The 18,096-nt window shown below is 51.9% G+C and overlaps 1 protein-coding gene and 1 long non-coding RNA gene across 3 annotated transcripts in view; one reads left to right on the top strand and one right to left on the bottom strand.

Moving 5' to 3' along the window:
- The window catches only part of SLC7A10 (solute carrier family 7 member 10), a 336,986-nt gene that overhangs the window by 225,565 nt on the left and 93,325 nt on the right, over positions 1-18,096 (bottom strand). Inside the window, exon 1 of one of the 2 annotated variants that reach the window (XM_068260587.1) lies at positions 10,211-10,238. The exons of the other annotated variant lie outside the window; for it this stretch is intronic. Coding sequence (XP_068116688.1) covers positions 10,211-10,223 — 13 coding nt within the window. The 5' untranslated portion in view covers positions 10,224-10,238. Of the gene's footprint in view, positions 1-10,210; positions 10,239-18,096 lie in introns of those variants that run through there. 2 annotated transcript variants of the gene reach the window in all.
- LOC137538416 (uncharacterized) overlaps positions 10,348-18,096 on the top strand; it is a 115,890-nt gene continuing 108,141 nt past the window's right edge. The window contains exon 1 of the long non-coding RNA XR_011024780.1: positions 10,348-10,397. This is a non-coding gene — a long non-coding RNA (uncharacterized lncRNA). The remainder of the gene's footprint in view (positions 10,398-18,096) is intronic.

Below are 18,096 nucleotides of genomic sequence, written 5' to 3'. Positions count from 1 at the left end.
TCTCACCTTGCAGTGCTGGGTCCCTGGCTTGAATCCCAGCCAGGTCAACATCTGCAAGGAGTTTGTATGTTCTCCCTGTGTCTGCATGGGTTTCCTCTGGGCACTCCAGTTTCCTCCCACATCCCCAAAACATACATAATTTAATTGGCTTCCCCCTAAATTGGCCCTAGACTATGGGCCTGATTCACAAAGCGGTGCTAACAGTTAGCACGCTGGTGAAAAGCCCTTTATCACGCCTAAACTCAGTTTAGGCATGATAAGTTTAGGCGTGATAAGTTTAGGCATGATAAGTTTAGGTGTGATAAGTTTAGGCATGATAAGTTTAAGCACCAACTGCGTTAGCACCGCAGTGCACAGCTGATCAAAAGTTTTGCGCTTGCAAAGTCTGGTTCACTTCGCATAGAGTTTAATGGCGCTGCTTTGCGTGCGGGACTTTGCGCGCAATCTAAACTTGCCTAAACTTATCACGCCTAAACTGGCTTTTCACCAGCATGGTGCAATGGTTATCACGCCTAAAGTCTCTAACTGGGTTAGCACCGCTTTGTGAATCGAGCCCTATGATACATGTCATAGACATAAGACAATGGTAGGTTCTAGATTGTGAGCCCCTCTGAAGGACAGTTAGTGACAAGACAATATATACTCTGTACAGCACTGCATAATATGCTATAATTATTTATATAAATACTAAAATAAATACAAATAAAAAAATAAGGGACTGCTGTACAGGGATTATACACATGGAAGAGGGGGCTGCACATGGAATGGGAGGGGCTGCTGTACATGGATGATACACATGGAAGAGGGGGCTGCACATGGAATGGAAGGGGCTGCTGCACATGGAGGATACACATGGAAGAGGGGGCGGCACATAGAATGGGAGGGGCTGCTGTACATGGATGATACACATAGATGATACACATGGAAGAGGGGGCTGTACATGGAATGGGAGGGGCTGCTGTACATAGATGATACACATGGAAGAGGGGGCTGTACATGGAATGGGAGGGGCTGCTGTGCATGGATGATACACATGGAATAGGGGGCTGCACGTGGAATAGGAGGGGCTGCTGTACATGGATGATACACATGGAAGAGGGGGCTGCACATGGAATGGGAGGGGCTGCTGTACATGGATGATACACATGAAAGAGGGGGCGGCACATGGAATGGGAGGGCCTGCTGTACAAGAAAGGGAAACCGCAACATACCTGGCCCAGGGGCATAAAAAGTATAAATCTGGCCTTGGGCATAATTCTGCTATTAGAAGGCAGGAAAGGGTTAACAGCGTCACCTGTACTCGTCTTTCAATAACCGTCACTTTCAGCGTTGGCTGCCATAGTCGCACACATGCCGGGTATGAATGGCGGCTTTCATGGAGCTGGCTGGGGACGCTGACGTGGATCTGCCACAGGAGTGGCCACATTCTGCCATTGTATTTCTGGAGAACACTTTCTACCCACTTCTATAATGGGCTACTGTTTGCCTTGGATGGAACTCTGTGAGTGCGGCGGCAGACTGAAGAGGTTGTATGGAATTACACTTCCTCATTCTTTCACCTTCTTATATGTAGAGAGGACAAATCATGTACCCACCTCCATGCATTTACCTTGTGCCTGTATCTCCCTGTACAGGGGCCAGAATAATGTTTCAAGCATATCTTCAAAATTCATTGAAGTCTGTAGACTATGGGCTTACCATTTCAGCCCGCTGAGATTTTTCACCTCATGCAACAGAATAATTTTCACCTCCCATTCATTTGCCAATAACTTTATCACTAATTATCACAATTAATTGATCTATATCTTGTTTTTTCGGCCACCAATTAGGCTTTCTTTGGGTGGTACAGTTTGCTAAGAATTATGTATTTCTAAATGCATTTTAACAGGAATATTAAGAAAAAAATGGAGAAAAAAAATCATTATTTCTCAGTTTTAGGCCATTATAGCTTTAAAATAATACATGCTACCATAATTAAAACCTATATATTTTATTTGCCCATTTGTCTCGGTTATTACTCCATTTCAATTTTGTCCCTATCACAATGTATGGTGCCAATATTTTTTTGGAAATAAAGGTGCATTTTTTCAGTTTTGCGTCCATCACTATTTACAAGCTTATAATTTAAAAAAATGTTCGTAATATACCCTCTTCACATGCATTTTAAAAAAGTTCAGACCCTTAGGTAACTAAATATGTTGTTTTTTATGTTTTTTGTTTTTAATTGTAATTTTTTTTTCCATTAACCCTCCTGGCGGTTTATCAAAATCCGCCAGGGGGCAGCAAAGCCATTTTTAAATTTTTTTTTTCATGTAGCGAGGCAAGGTCTCGCTACATGATAGCCTCCAGCGATCGGAGATCAGGAGATCCCGTTCAAAGAACGGGATCTCCTGGAGGGCTTCCCCCATCGCCATGGCGACGGGCAGGATGGCGTCACCGACGTCGTGACGTCAAAGGGGACTCCGATCCACCCCACAGCGCTGCCTGGCACTGATTGGCCAGGCAGCACACGTGGTCTTGGGGGGGGGGGGAGCGGCTGCGGCACGACGGATCGGCGGGTAGCAGCGGCGATCGGATTGCACACGCAGCTAGCAAAGTGCTAGCTTTATGCAAATCGGCCCAGCGGGGCTTACCGCCAGGAAGGTTAAAAATTTTATTTGGGTAATTTTTGGTGTGGGAAATAAACTGTTAATTTTAAATGTAATAATGTGTGTTTATTATATTGAAAAATGCATGTAGATGTAGTTTTACTATGTGGCCACAAGCACCAGGAAGCGAGAAGAGGATGCGGGCGCGCGGGATCACGTGCCGAAGGACGCATCAGCAGCAGAGCAGCCGCCTGGACGTGAGGATCACATCCAGGCAGCATAAATGGTTAAGGGGAAGGTCCGAGGAAAAAAAAAAAGAAATCCACTTACCCTGGGCTTCCGCTAGCCCCTGGCAACTGGCCTGTGCCCTTGCTGCAGCTCTGTTGGCTCCCTGTCCCCCCCAATGCAGAGGCCGACCTCACCAGGTTGGCATCTACCTGCATTCCACTGTGCGGCTCACTGAGTCGTACTGACGTCATCCGGGCTGTTCTGCGCAGGCGCAGAAGTACAGCGCCTGCGCAGTACAGTCCGCATGATGTCAGGGCGACTCTGAGAGCCGCTCGCGCAGGGGCAGTCGACATCATGCGCCAGATGGGACCCCGGACCAACAGCATGGAGCGAAGCTGCGGCGTGGGCACAGGATGACTGGCAGGGGCTGGAGGAAGCCCCAAGTAAGTGGATTTTTTTCTTTTTACAGTCCTTGGATGTGTCCTATAATTCATTTAGTAGCCCGGCTTAATGAGAGTAGCCCAAGCTCAGCCCACACTATGCTGCGGGGATGCAACGTAGAGTGCGCTGGTAACTTACGCGTGCCCCTTGTAACAAATGCCCACTCCACTGAACTTGCCCTGAGTCCCGGCAGATCGAGTGGATTTGTAGGACGTGATCCCGGCACGTTGATTGGCCCAATCGGCTGCCTGTCAAGTGACAGGCAGTCTACTGGGTCAATCAAAGCACCGATGAATCCAGCCCTTAGTGTGTCTACAGTTTAACAGAACATTACTTTACCTGTTAGCAGCCCTGCATGCTTTATCTCAAATTAGATAATGCATGCCAGAGCAATTTCTGCTGGGATATATCACTCAGCTTCTAATGCAGCTATGCAGGGCAGCGCAGGGAGCGGCTGGATCAGCTTCTCCTATTCATCCACTGGGGGCGCTGCACTCCCGGAATCCTCTTTGGAGTTCTGATCACATGATATGACATGTGATCGTAACCCAGGGGATGGTGTCAGCGTTGGTGGTCAGCCAGTGGTGGTCTCTTACATTACGACACTTCCACCACCGGGCAGCGATGCAACACTGACACAATCCCCTGGGTTACGATCACGTCATATCATGTGATTAGAACTCAGAAGAGGATGTCGGCAATGCAGCGCTGCAAGTAGAGGAGGAGCCAATCCTGCTGCCCAGAACAGGTAAATATAAAAGTTCCTTGCGCCGCTCTGCATACCCTGCCAGGCTGGGGAAGGCACACTTCCATAGGGGCAGGGAAAAAAAAAATCAGCCCTACAGCACACATAAAGCTTTGCTGCTATATGTGACTACTAAAGGGTTGGAGTGTAGGCAAGCCGAACCTCGGGTACAATCCTGTAGGAACTCCCTATGTCCTCCGTTTCCCACATTGCCAAGCTGATCGACAGTACGTTTTTCCAAGCATGAGTGCCGCCGTAGTGCACCTGCACAGAAGAGAAGCGTGTCCCTGATCAGCAGGAAGGTCCCAGGCAGCCGCAGAGGATCCAGAAGCTTCCCCCTCCTCAGGTAAGTATTTACCTGTTTACATTTTTTTATAAGTCCTTTGTTTGTAGTTTTGCCAAATAACAGAAGGAAAACTTGCTGTAGCAATACATAGATTATCATTCTCCCCCTCCCGCCAGTCTGACCTGACACAGCGTCCGTTACATTGCAACACAACGTCCGAGTGAAAATACCCTGAGGCATCTTCATTGCAGCCTCTACATGCAGAACATTTTTAGTGAATGTGGAAAAAATGCAGAAATGATCTCTGGCGGTAATATAGCGGTGTGATTGTGAATAGAGCCCATTGTGTTTATCCATTTCCGGGTGAAAAAGTTCACTTCCTGACTCATACCAGGAAGTGAAAAACCGGGATCGTTCTGCAAAAGTGCTTACAAAAGCGCTTTATACAAAATCGAGTAAAGCGCCCCAAAAATTGAAAATCGCTGGCATCAATTTTAGATGTGACCAAACCCTCAGCAACCAAAAAGCACTCCAGCTTTAGCCGATCCCCATCAAGCAGGATACCCGAGACTTTCTGTATACCTGAGACTCTTCTGTATACGAATGTTGGTCCTGCTGATGCATTTTGTAACCATGAAAGATTCTTATTTTACAGCAGTAAACAAAAGCTAAGTCTCCAGAAATGGCAACTGTAACTCATTGACCGTCTGTGATGATCAAATAACCCTCGTTTGCATGCAAAGTGTATGCAGCTCAAATATGGACCAATCAAAAGCAACAGCAAGTGCATCTGACCGGATCATTTCCAAGCCACATACATTTTTGCATGCAAGCCAGAATGATTCGCATCTCATGGCACCTGGGGTTCTCTTTAATGCTCACTAGAGATGGTCAATGTGATGCAAATCATTCTGGCTTGCATGCAAAATGTATGCGGCGGCGGTACAATGATTCAGAGGCATGTTATTGTGCACACGACATGCCTCTGGGTCCTATTAGGATTATCATATGCCAGTGTAATGATCGGTGTCAACACACAGAGAGAATCTGATTATTGGTGATCTGCAGTATCACCAAGAATACAGATCTATATCTGATTATGGATGATCTGCAGAATCACCAATAATACAGATATAGCGCTAACCTCTGGACACCTCTAGATATATATATATATATATGGTGAGTGTTTGGTGTAACAGTATGACTTTGAGCAACCCACCTGATGTACAGGTGACCCTAAGCAGTACAGAGGATACTGCTATGGAGGGTACAGAAACCTTCCAGCAGCCTGAGACTCTCCAAGGGGTGGAGTCAGGCTGAAGGTAGGAAGGACCAGAGAGTGAGTGACACCTGAAGGTGAATGTCACTGACTGATCTTGGAGACTATCTCTTAGGTGGAGAGAGATAGCTCTCGAGGTCGGGCAAGCCAGGTCGTCAACACACAGACAGATAAAGTACAAAGACAGAAGGCTGATTCGGTATCCAAGTCAGGCAGGGTTTGGCAACGTGACATCAGATATGCGTGGTACCGAATCAGAAAGCAGAGGGATAGTCAGGAAAGCAACAGGTCATAACAAATAACAAACAATGCCTAGTCTTGGGTGTGAGGTCCGTGGTCTCTACACCCTGGAACTATTCTGATGTATAACAGAATGATAATACAAGTTCCCTAGTCTTGGGTGTGAGGTCCGTAGTCTCTACACCCTGGAACTAGTCTGAAGTATAACAGAAAGATAGTACAAGTTCCCTAGTCTTGGGTGTGAGGTCCGTGGTCTCTACACCCTGGAACTAGTCTGAAGCATAACAGAATGATAGTACAATTTCCCTAGTCTTGGGTGTGAGGTCCGTGGTCTCTACACCCTGGAACTAGTCTGAAGTATAACAGAATAATAACACAAGTAATCTGGCTCAGTGTGAATTCCCAGGTCCTCCTGGTTCAAACACGCTGTAGGATCTGACTAAGGTCTGAGTGCTTCCACGTAGTGATCGCAACGGCAGACAACTTGAAAGTGGCCAGCAGTAACCATATATAGTGCATTGCTCTCTGGTGCCACCCTGAAGTGATCAACTAATGGCTACCAGCTCTGAGGTCAGCTGACCGGCCGGGTCAGCTGATCCCTCCTTGGCCATCATAAATGTTCTGCCTTTCAGCGCGCGCGCGTATTCCTAAACCTGTGTGAACTAACAGTCTCAGCCACACTAGCTGCACGCTGCTGCATGCAAACTGCCGCGCTGGACGCGGAACCAGCCACCTTGCTGTCGTTACATGCGGCGGCTTTTCCGCGTTCTGCCATGTCACTAGATGCACACTTCCGCGTGCAGACCACCGCGTTAAACGCGGAATCAGCCGCCTTGCTTTCAGTACACGCGGCGGCTTTTCCGCGTTCTCTCACAGCCAGCTTAGGTTATCTTTTAGGTTTCTTTCCCACCAGGACCTTGCATTTTAGCGGACGTTATAGATCGCATAACGTGCCCCTAACGCAACGCATGGTGGTGCTGGAGGAGGATGCTACTAGGAGCCGCGTTATGCAGCTCTTGGTGCGCCTTTTTTGTGCCATGCGATGCGGAGACCGCGTGATCCGCATCACGTGGTCCCACTGGCCAATCGCCGCACAGAGCGGCCGCTCCAAGAAGTAAACACTGCACGTCACTGAGTGCAGTGAATATTAATTAGCCATGTGGCTGGCCGCAGAGGAGGAGGGAAGACCTCCTCCTCCAACATTACTGAGCATGTGCAAACAGTCTAACGCGGCTTAGCTGCATATAACGCACAGCATGCAGCACTTTGTTTGAACGTGCTGCGTTACTATGTAACGCAATGTGGGCACTGTGAACAGCCCATTGATTTTTCATTGCTGCGAGTTGGGCTGCGTTACAGGCTGCTCTAACGTGCGCCTATAACGTCACACTGTAAAAGCAGCCTTAAAGGACTTCCGAGGCCAAAATCTGCCCCCAAAGCGTAAAAAAAGTTAACTACCTGCATGACTTTGTAAGGCACGGAGTACGCCGTCCACGCCCTCCGTGCCGTTCTGCCTGGTCCCCTCTGCTCAATAGCCCCCCGAAAGTCTGCGACCCCACGGTCTGGGTCGGTATCTGCAGCCTGCATAAAGATGGCCGCCGGAGTTTGCCACGGCTGCGCAGTCCGCATAGCCGCTACTGCGGCTGCGCAGCTCTAGGGCCAACCCCCCGATCCACGTAACAGGCAGCGTGGATCGGAGGGTTGGCCCTAGAGCTGCGCAGCCGCAGTAGCGGCTATGCTGACTGCGCAGCCGTGGCCAGCTCCGGCGGCCATCTTTATAGAGGCTGCAGATACCGACCCGGACCGTGGGGTCGCAGACTTTCGGGGGGCTATTGAGCAGAGGGGACCAGGCAGAACGGCACGGAGGGCGCGGACGGCGTCCTCCGTGCCTTACAAAGTCATGCAGGTAGTTAACTTTTTTACGTTTTGGGGGCAGATTTTGGCCTCGGAAGTCCTTTAAGGATACCTATTTTTGAAAAAAGACGCCTGTGTGTGCGGGGAGTTGTGCAGAGGCTTATTGCACATCCGCTGCCTCGGCGTCTCCTTCCATTCTCAGGTACTTGTCCATGTTCTGTACTTCTAGGGTACCTTGTGACCGCGCAAGCATGTCAAATGGCATCGCTGGGGAGCGCGGTCACAAGGCACCCGAGCGAATATACTGTGAATGCGCAGCGTAGTATGTCCGGGTCGGAGGGCACAGCACTGGCGCACGGAAGGGGTTGTTCCGGGTGTCTGGAATCACCCCCTTGCACCTAGACCGGAAGTGCCTCCGGAATCTGAGCAGCGGCAGCCACTGAATGTAATAGTGCAGCTGCCGCTTGCTCATGTGTGTGCGCAGTAGGGGGGCCCGGGGCCCGCTAGCCGTGTGGGGGGGGAGCGCTGTCACCCTCCCTATTGAGGGACCCCCCAGCCAGATATGCTGCTTCTTCCCCGCAGCCCCGCAGTCTCCCGGAGGCAGATCAGGGCTACGGCAAGATGGCTGCCGAAGCCCTGCTCTGGAGACTGTCTCCAGTACAGGGCTTCGGGAGCCATCTTGCCGTAGCCCTGCACTCTGCCTGTCAGCGCGGGAGATGTGCTGCAGGAGGATCATCGGGGAGCTGGTGCCAGATGCCAGGAGAGGAGAAGACTTCTGTCAGGTAAGTGATTTGTTTTTTTTTCACAGGTGCATTTTTTTTCTAGTTTCTGCTGCCCACATTACGATTTTCAGGTGTCTGCTGCCCACATTACGATTTTCAGGTGTCTGCTGCCCACATTACGATTTTCAGGTGTCTGCTGCCCACATTACGATTTTCTGGTCACTGCTGCCCACATTGCGATTTTCAGGTGTCTGCTGCCCATATTACGACTTTCAGGTGTCTGCTGCCCATATTACGATTTTCTGGTCACTGCTGCCCACATTGCGATTTTCAGGTGTCTGCTGCCCACATTACGATTTTCTGGTCTCTGCTGCCCACATTGCGATTTTCAGGTGTCTGCTGCCCACATTACGATTTTCAGGTGTCTGCTGCCCACATTACGATTTTCTGGTCACTGCTGCCCACATTGCGATTTTTAGTTGTCTGCTGCCCACATTATGATTTTCAGGTGTCTGCTGCCCACATTGCGATTTTCAGGTGTCTGCTGCCCACATTACGATTTTCAGGTGTCTGCTGCCCACATTACGATTTTCATGTGACTGCTGCCCACATTACGATTTTCTGGTCACTGCTGCCCACATTGCGATTTTCAGGTGTCTGCTGCCGACATTACGATTTTCAGGTGACTGCTGCCCACATTGCGATTTTCAGGTGTCTGCTGCCCACATTACGATTTTCTGGTCACTGCTGCCCACATTGCGATTTTCTGATGACTGCTGCCCACATTGCGATTTTCAGGTGTCTGCTGCCCACATTGCGATTTTCAGGTGTCTGCTGCCCACATTACGATTTTCTGGTCACTGCTGCCCACACATTGCGATTTTCTGGTGCCTGCTGCCCACATTGTGATTTTCTGGTGACTGCTGCCCACTTTACGATTATTTTCTGATGACTGCTGGCTGCTGCCCACAATACGATTATTTTCTGATGGCTGCTGCCCACATTACGATTATATATATACACTGGCTGTATGCAGGGGGAACTGGCTATATACACTGGCTATATGCAGGGGGATCTGGCTATATACACTGGCTATATGCAGGGGGAGGCATCTGGCTGCATACAGTGGGTATATGGGTAAATACAGGGGGGGGGGGGGGGGGATCTCTGGCTATATATACAGGGGATCTGACTATATACACTGGCTATATATACAAGGGGGATCTGGCGAAATACAAGGGGGAATGTACTGAACGGGGAGTTATCTGGCTATATACTATAAATGGGGATCATATGGTTACTTATCCTAACTGGGGGGGGGGCCTCATCTGGCTACCTGTGTGATAAATGGGGGTCATCTGGTCACCTATACTAAAGAGGGGTGGGGTAATTTCGTTATCCATAATAAAGGGGGGTTATCTGGCTACTTAATCACTGCCACATTATATATATTTTGGCGAAACGCTACTGCATCATGTGTATTTTGTAGGGAAACACTGCGCATTGTGTGTATTTTGTGGAGAAATGCTGTGCATCATGTGGATTTTGTGGGCAAACGCATGCTTGGTAGTGTGCGGCTTGCCAAAAGAGACCTATCAGGAATCCCCCCCCCCCCCCCTTGAAAATCCTGGATTTGCCCCTGCACAGACTGCACCGGACAAGAAGTACAGAATGGAGGGAGATGCCGGGGCAGCGGAGGTGCGGTAAGCCTCTGCACCACTCCCCACACACACAGTAGGCGTCCTTTTTGAAAAATATTTAGCGCTAAGGTATTAGTTATGTTCCCCCTGCAAATAAGGACCTCACCTGTGCTCCCCATGTACTTACCTGCGGATGCCATAGGCCCTGCATGCAGCAGCCAAAACAACACATGATCTTCATCCGAAGCATTTGCAGCTTTCAGCCACCAGGTGGTGCTGTGCGTGAAGCAGATAGAGCGCCTCTCCGCTCATTGCTGTACAGATGCCCGTTTCTCATGGAGTGTACTGCGCATGCATGGCAGCAGAAAGTGATGGTATGTGGTGACCTGGCTTTTGTGTAAACGGGGGCCTCTGTGGGGGTTCCAGAAACTTGTCTAGGATATGTACTGTGACCTCAGGTGTAGTAAGCTGCCCCCTATCCACCTGTTAGTTCCCCCTCATGCATTGCAGGAAGCTATACATAACTATATCTACTGTATATACCCCCCCATCCACCTGTTAGTGCCCCTCACCATCACCATGCACCTATGCATTGCAGGAAGCTTACATACCTATATATACTGTATATATATGTCAGCCCTCCATTCACCTGCCTGTGCCCCCCATATGCACCTATGCATTGCAGGAAGCTTACATATTCACCTGTCAGTGCCTCCCTCATGCATTGCAGGAAGCCATACATAACTAGATTTACTGTATATACCCCCCTCATCCACCTGCCAGTGCCCCCCCCCCCCCCATGCACCTATGCATTGCAGGAAGCTTACATATTCACCTGTCAGTGCACCCCTCATGCATTGCAGGAAGCTATACATAACTACGGTATATCTACTGTATATATCCCCCTATCCACCTGCCAGTTGCCCCCCCCCCCCCCCCCCCGGAGCAGTGTTTTTTAGCGCTGCTAGATTTGGGTGCAGCCGGCGCCTCCATAGACTACAATAGGAATCATTCCTATTGCAGCGCTCAGTGAGTAACGTCGGCTCCGTCAGGAGACGGAGCCGAGGTTGCTTAAAAAACACAATAATTCGGCCTCCAGCAATCGCTGGAAGCCAAATTATTTAATTCCCCCACTATCCATGGCGGCCTTGAGGGGAAATAGTAATTAAAACGGCCCGGACTTGTGCAGAAGCAGGATCATACCGGCTGTATCCTGCGCCCAAGTCTACCGGCGCGGATTTCAAATGTACTCCCCCCCCCCCCCCCCCATGCACCTATGCATTGCAGGAAGCTTACATACCTATATATACTGAATATATGTCACCCCCCCCCCCCTACCTACCTACCTACCTATCAGTCCCCCCCCCCAAGCTTCAAACTGCCTAAAGTCCAGCGTAGGAATGCGGTGTTCCAGGGAAGGAGCCTGCTGAACAAATCATACATTTCTTTCTACTCAGAGCTTGAGCATTTTAGGCATCACAGATATCAGGGGGAGGGGAGGAGGTTTTGGCAATGAAGGTGGCACAGATATTGCTGGATATCAGAATCATCTATTTCGCCAAGTACAACGGGGGTTGTACCGAGCATAGGTAAACGCAGCGGGGGCAATTACAGCTGCCTAGAATCCCCCCTCAGACCAGGGCCGTGACCATGTCTGTGGACAGGCACAAGTTGAGACACCAGAATATCTATAGTCATCCTGTAGCTCACAGCACTGCCCCCTTTCTTTCCTTGCTACAGTTGACTTTGGATGTAGCAGCAGCGTGTGTGCAGAGCATGGAGCAGCAGCGTGTGTGCAGAGCATGGAGCAGCAGCGTGTGTGCAGAGCATGGAGCAGCAGCGTGTGTGCAGAGCATGGAGCAGCGGCGTGTGTACAGAGTATGGAGCATGGAGCAGCAGCGTGTGTACAGAGCATGGAGCAGCAGTGTGTGTACAGAGCATGGAGCAGCAGTGTGTGTACAGAGCATGGAGCAGCGGCGTGTGTACAGAGTATGGAGCATGGAGCAGCAGCGTGTGTACAGAGCATGGAGCAGCAGCGTGTGTACAGAGCATGGAGCAGCAGCCTGTGTGCAGAGCATGGAGCAGCAGCCTGTGTGCAGAGCATGGAGCAGCAGCGTGTGTGCAGAGCATGGAGCAGCAGCGTGTGTGCAGAGCATGGAGCAGCAGCGTGTGTGCAGAGCATGGAGCAGCAGCGTGTGTGCAGAGCATGGTTCAGCAGCGTGTGTGCAGAGCATGGAGCAGCGGCGTGTGTGCAGAGCATGGAGCAGCGGCGTGTGTGCAGAGCATGGAGCAGCGGCGTGTGTGCAGAGCATGGAGCAGCGGCGTGTGTGCAGAGCATGGAGCAGCGGCGTGTGTGCAGAGCATGGAGCAGCGGCGTGTGTGCAGAGCATGGAGCGGCGGCGTGTGTGCAGAGCATGGAGCGGCGGCGTGTGTGCAGAGCATGGAGCGGCGGCCTGTGTGCAGAGCATGGAGCGGCAGCGTGTGTGCAGAGCATGGAGCGGCAGCGTGTGTGCAGAGCATGGTGCAGCAGCGTGTGTGCAGAGCATGGAGCAGCAGCCTGTGTGCAGAGCATGGAGCAGCAGCGTGTGTGCAGAGCATGGAGCAGCGGCGTGTGTGCAGAGCATGGAGCAGCGGCGTGTGTGCAGAGCATGGAGCAGCGGCGTGTGTACAGAGCATGGAGCAGCGGCGTGTGTGCAGAGCATGGAGCAGCGGCGTGTGTGCAGAGCATGGAGCAGCGGCGTGTGTGCAGAGCATGGAGCAGCGGCGTGTGTGCAGAGCATGGAGCAGCGGCGTGTGTGCAGAGCATGGAGCAGCGGCGTGTGTGCAGAGCATGGAGCAGCGGCGTGTGTGCAGAGCATGGAGCGGCGGCGTGTGTGCAGAGCATGGAGCGGCGGCGTGTGTGCAGAGCATGGAGCGGCAGCGTGTGTACAGAGCATGGAGCGGCGGCGTGTGGGCAGAGCATGGAGCGGCGGCGTGTGGGCAGAGCATGGAGCAGCGGCGTGTGTGCAGAGCATGGAGCAGCGGCGTGTGTGCAGAGCATGGAGCAGCGGCGTGTGTGCAGAGCATGGAGCAGCGGCGTGTGTGCAGAGCATGGAGCAGCGGCGTGTGTGCAGAGCATGGAGCAGCGGCGTGTGTGCAGAGCATGGAGCAGCGGCGTGTGTGCAGAGCATGGTGCAGCGGCGTGTGTGCAGAGCATGGTGCAGCAACGTGTGTACAGAGCATGGAGCAGCAGCATGTGTGCAGAGCATGGAGCAGCGGCGTGTGTGCAGAGCATGGAGCAGCGGCGTGTGTGCAGAGCATGGAGCAGCGGCGTGTGTGCAGAGCATGGAGCAGCGGCGTGTGTGCAGAGCATGGAGCAGCGGCGTGTGTGCAGAGCATGGAGCAGCGGCGTGTGTGCAGAGCATGGAGCGGCGGCGTGTGTGCAGAGCATGGAGCGGCAGCGTGTGTGCAGAGCATGGAGCGGCAGCGTGTGTGCAGAGCATGGAGCGGCAGCGTGTGTACAGAGCATGGAGCAGCGGCGTGTGGGCAGAGCATGGAGCAGCGGCGTGTGTGCAGAGCATGGAGCAGCGGCGTGTGTGCAGAGCATGGTGCAGCGGCGTGTGTGCAGAGCATGGAGCAGCGGCGTGTGTGCAGAGCATGGAGCAGCAGCGTGTGTGCAGAGCATGGAGCAGCAGCGTGTGTGCAGAGCATGGAGCAGCAGCGTGTGTGCAGAGCATGGAGCAGCAGCGTGTGTGCAGAGCATGGAACAGCAGCGTGTGTGCAGAGCATGGAGCAGCAGCGTGTGTGCAGAGCATGGAGCATCAGCGTGTGTGCAGAGCATGGAGCAGCGGCGTGTGTGCAGAGCATGGAGCGGCAGCGTGTGTACAGAGCACGGAGCAGCAGCGTGTGTGCAGAGCATGGAGCAGCAGCATGTGTGCAGAGCATGGAGCAGCAGCGTGTGTGCAGAGCATGGAGCAGCATCTGTATTAGTGACACGGCTACACATCAGGCTTTATTCTTACAGCATAGATGTTATTTAGTATATATGTTACGGCCAGAACCCGAAGTTTGGCCACTTTTAGTTCTGGCCGGCCACTTCGGGTTCTGGCCGGCCAATGCACGAAGTGGCGCTGCGCTGCGGCCAATGTTAGAAATGGAATGATTAATTAATGTATCTTCTGGCCGCAGCGCAGCGGCCAAACGTAGAACAACTTAGTTCATTTAATGCAATTCAGCCGGCGGCAATGTAACAATTCAAGCCGCCGGCTTTTTCTCTGCATCTCTCTCTCCTCCTCTGCCTCTCTCTCTCCCCTTCCCCCCCCCCCCCTCCCGCCTCTCTCGCTCTCTCCTATGGGCAGCCGGGCGGGGACACAAGTGTCCCCCCGGAGTCGTTCGTCGCGGCAGGGGAATCCTGCCGTTCTTGCAGAGCGGGTGCTGGCAGAAGCGATGTCTGCAGCCTCCCCGCTCTGCTTTCCTGGTGCGACGAACGACTCCCGGGGACATGCGTGTCCCCGCCTGCTGCCCATAAGAGGAGGAGAGAGAGGCAGAGAAAAAGCCGGCGGCTTGAATTGTTACATTGCCGCCGGCTGAATTGCATTAAATGAACTAAGTTGTTCTACGTTTGGCCGCTGAGCTGCGGCCAGAAGATACATTAATGTCAGAGGAATCATTCCATTTCTAACATTGGCCGCAGCGCAGCGGCCACTTCGCGCATTGGCCGGCCAGAACTAGAAGTAGCCAAACTTCGGGTTCTGGCCGTAACATATATAAGAGATTCCTGTGTACACATTATATATACAGTCACAATCAGATGTGTATATCTGACTTTAAAAATACGGGGACTGCTTTATTGAAGCAGCACAAGTAACTAATTTTGATTGGTTTATTTCATTTTTGTGGACAGAGTAGAGCTATTACTGTATGTATACATTATTTATGATGACTATTATCTGAGAAATAGAACATTTTATCATATTTTCTATTTTAATTACAGTTTAAATTCATTAGGAGTTGGAGTCGGTGCATTTTTTCCCGACTCCGACTCCAGGCACCCAAAATTGCCCCGACTCCGCCTCCACGCCTCCGACTCCGCCTCCACAGCCCTGATGCACATATAGTATTTTATAGTAATAGTAGTAGTGACTTAGGCGCAGTAGCCCTGTCCGCCCCCTTGCTTTGAACTGGAGAGCTGTGATCGGAGCTTACCCTGCCCCGGCCACTAATGTGGAGTATTCTCGCCAGCAGTGGCTCCTGACCCAGAACTGCAACTCTGCTCTCTCCGGTTCCACAGCCCCACCAGGAGAGGAGCTGATGCGACTATCCGCCTGGTTGCTATGCCCGCAGAGTGTGCCCCCTACCGCAAAACTTGGATATTGCAGCATAGGTGGTTAGGATAAGCTTGGTGGATAGAAAGCGGGGGGGAGTTACAATACAGAGGCACTGGAAAGTTGGGAAGTATTTTGATGAGAATTGCATTAATGGGGGTGCTGGAAAATCGGTGCTCTAAATATCTTGTATTTGGCACAGGGCTGGATTTACCATAATGCACTGTAGGCACATGCTTACAGGCGCCTTATGTGGCAGAGGGCAGAGGTGGCTTCCCTCCCTTCCCCATTGTCTCCTCTCTCAGCAGAGTGATGTCATTCACCACTCGGCTCAAGTCTGGCAGCCACAAGCATGTAGTTAGGGGCGGAGATCCAAAGCTTAATCAGTGTCTCCTGTGAAATTAGCGTGGTGGGCCATTCGCCGCCCGTTCCTTTCATCTTGATGGGGTTGGGCTTTAGGCAATGTAAGGTGGTGACTTAGTTGTGCTTAGCCGCGTATATATATATATATATATATATATATATATATAGCGAGAGAGAGAGAATTTTTTTTTTTAATTCCAATTGTTTCTGCGTATTAAAGTACAGGGGGGGCCTTTTCCAAGATTTTTCTGGGCAGGCCCACTATTCGATATTTAAACACAGAAGTGATAACTGTGCACTTCCCTGTGACACTGCTACTGTCTACTCCCCCTGCTTAACCCTCTCTGACACTGTGCTTGTCTTCTCCCCCTGCTTACACCTCTCTGACACTGCGCTTGTCTTCTCCCCCTGCTTACACCTCTCTGACACTGCTACTGTCTACTCCCCCTGCTTAACCCTCTCTGACACTGTGCTTGTCTTCTCCCCCTGCTTACACCTCTCTGACACTGCGCTTGTCTCCTCCCCCTGCTTACACCTCTCTGACACTGCGCTTGTCTTCTCCCCCTGCTTACACCTCTCTGACACTGCACTTGTCTTCTCCCCCTGCTTACACCTTTCTGACACTGCACTTGTCTTCTCCCCCTGCTTACACCTCTCTGACACTGCGCTTGTCTCCTCCCCCTGCTTACACCTCTCTGACACTGCGCTTGTCTCCTCCCCCTGCTTACACCTCTCTGACACTGCGCTTGTCTTCTCCCCCTGCTTACACCTCTCTGACACTGCGCTTGTCTCCTCCCCCTGCTTACACCTCTCTGACACTGCGCTTGTCTTCTCCCCCTGCTTACACCTCTCTGACACTGTGCTTGTCTTCTCCCCCTGCTTACACCTCTCTGACACTGCACTTGTCTCCTCCCCCTGCTTACACCTCTCTGACACTGCGCTTGTCTCCTCCCCCTGCTTAACCCTCTCTGACACTGCGCTTGTCTTCTCCCCCTGCTTACACCTCTCTGACACTGCGCTTGTCTTCTCTCCCTGCTTACACCTCTCTGACACTGCGCTTGTCTTCTCCCCCTGCTTACACCTCTCTGACACTGCGCTTGTCTCCTCCCCCTGCTTACACCTATCTGACACTGCGCTTGTCTTCTCCCCCTGCTTACACCTCTCTGACACTGCGCTTGTCTTCTCCCCCTGCTTACACCTCTCTGACACTGCGCTTGTCTCCTCCCCCTGCTTACACCTCTCTGACACTGCGCTTGTCTTCTCCCCCTGCTTACACCTCTCTGACACTGTGCTTGTCTTCTCCCCCTGCTTACACCTCTCTGACACTGCACTTGTCTCCTCCCCCTGCTTACACCTCTCTGACACTGCACTTGTCTCCTCCCCCTGCTTAACCCTCTCTGACACTGCGCTTGTCTTCTCCCCCTGCTTACACCTCTCTGACACTGCGCTTGTCTTCTCTCCCTGCTTACACCTCTCTGACACTGCGCTTGTCTTCTCCCCCTGCTTACACCTCTCTGACACTGCGCTTGTCTCCTCCCCCTGCTTACACCTATCTGACACTGCGCTTGTCTTCTCCCCCTGCTTACACCTCTCTGACACTGCGCTTGTCTTCTCCCCCTGCTTACACCTCTCTGACACTGCGCTTGTCTTCTCCCCCTGCTTACACCTCTCTGACACTGCGCTTGTCTTCTCCCCCTGCTTACACCTCTCTGACACTGCGCTTGTCTTCTCCCCCTGCTTACACCTCTCTGACACTGCGCTTGTCTTCTCCCCCTGCTTACACCTCTCTGACACTGCGCTTGTCTTCTCCCCCTGCTTACACCTCTCTGACACTGCGCTTGTCTTCTCCCCCTGCTTACACCTCTCTGACACTGCGCTTGTCTTCTCCCCCTGCTTACACCTCTCTGACACTGCGCTTGTCTTCTCCCCCTGCTTACACCTCTCTGACACTGCGCTTGTCTTCTCCCCCTGCTTACACCTCTCTGACACTGCGGCTGTCTCTTCCCCCTGCTTACACCTGTGTGACACTGCTGCAGTCTCCTCCCCCTGCTTACACCTCTCTGACACTGCTGCTTTCTCCTCCCCCTGCTTACACCTGTCTGACACTGCTGCAGTCTCCTCCCCCTGCTTACACCTCTCTGACACTGCTGCTTTCTCCTCCCCCTGCTTACACCTGTCTGACACTGCTGCTGTCTCCTGTTCAGGACCCACTCAGTTGTAGTCAACATTATGGATCTTATAAATGCCCTGCTTTGCAAAACTACTTACAGTACACACAGCAGCCTTATCTGCAGTTTAAGGTTTTTGGACCAAGTTCAGGTAGTGAAGACAGATGTTAAAGTTCTGTTTACTATCCTCTTCGCTGCTCCCATGGTTGCCTGCTATAGTGATGGGTGCAGATGCCCGG

This window comes from Hyperolius riggenbachi, chromosome 11, assembly GCF_040937935.1.
Source record: "Hyperolius riggenbachi isolate aHypRig1 chromosome 11, aHypRig1.pri, whole genome shotgun sequence".
Lineage (NCBI taxonomy): Eukaryota > Metazoa > Chordata > Amphibia > Anura > Hyperoliidae > Hyperolius > Hyperolius riggenbachi.
This window is presented reverse-complemented; position numbering and strand designations above follow the sequence as displayed.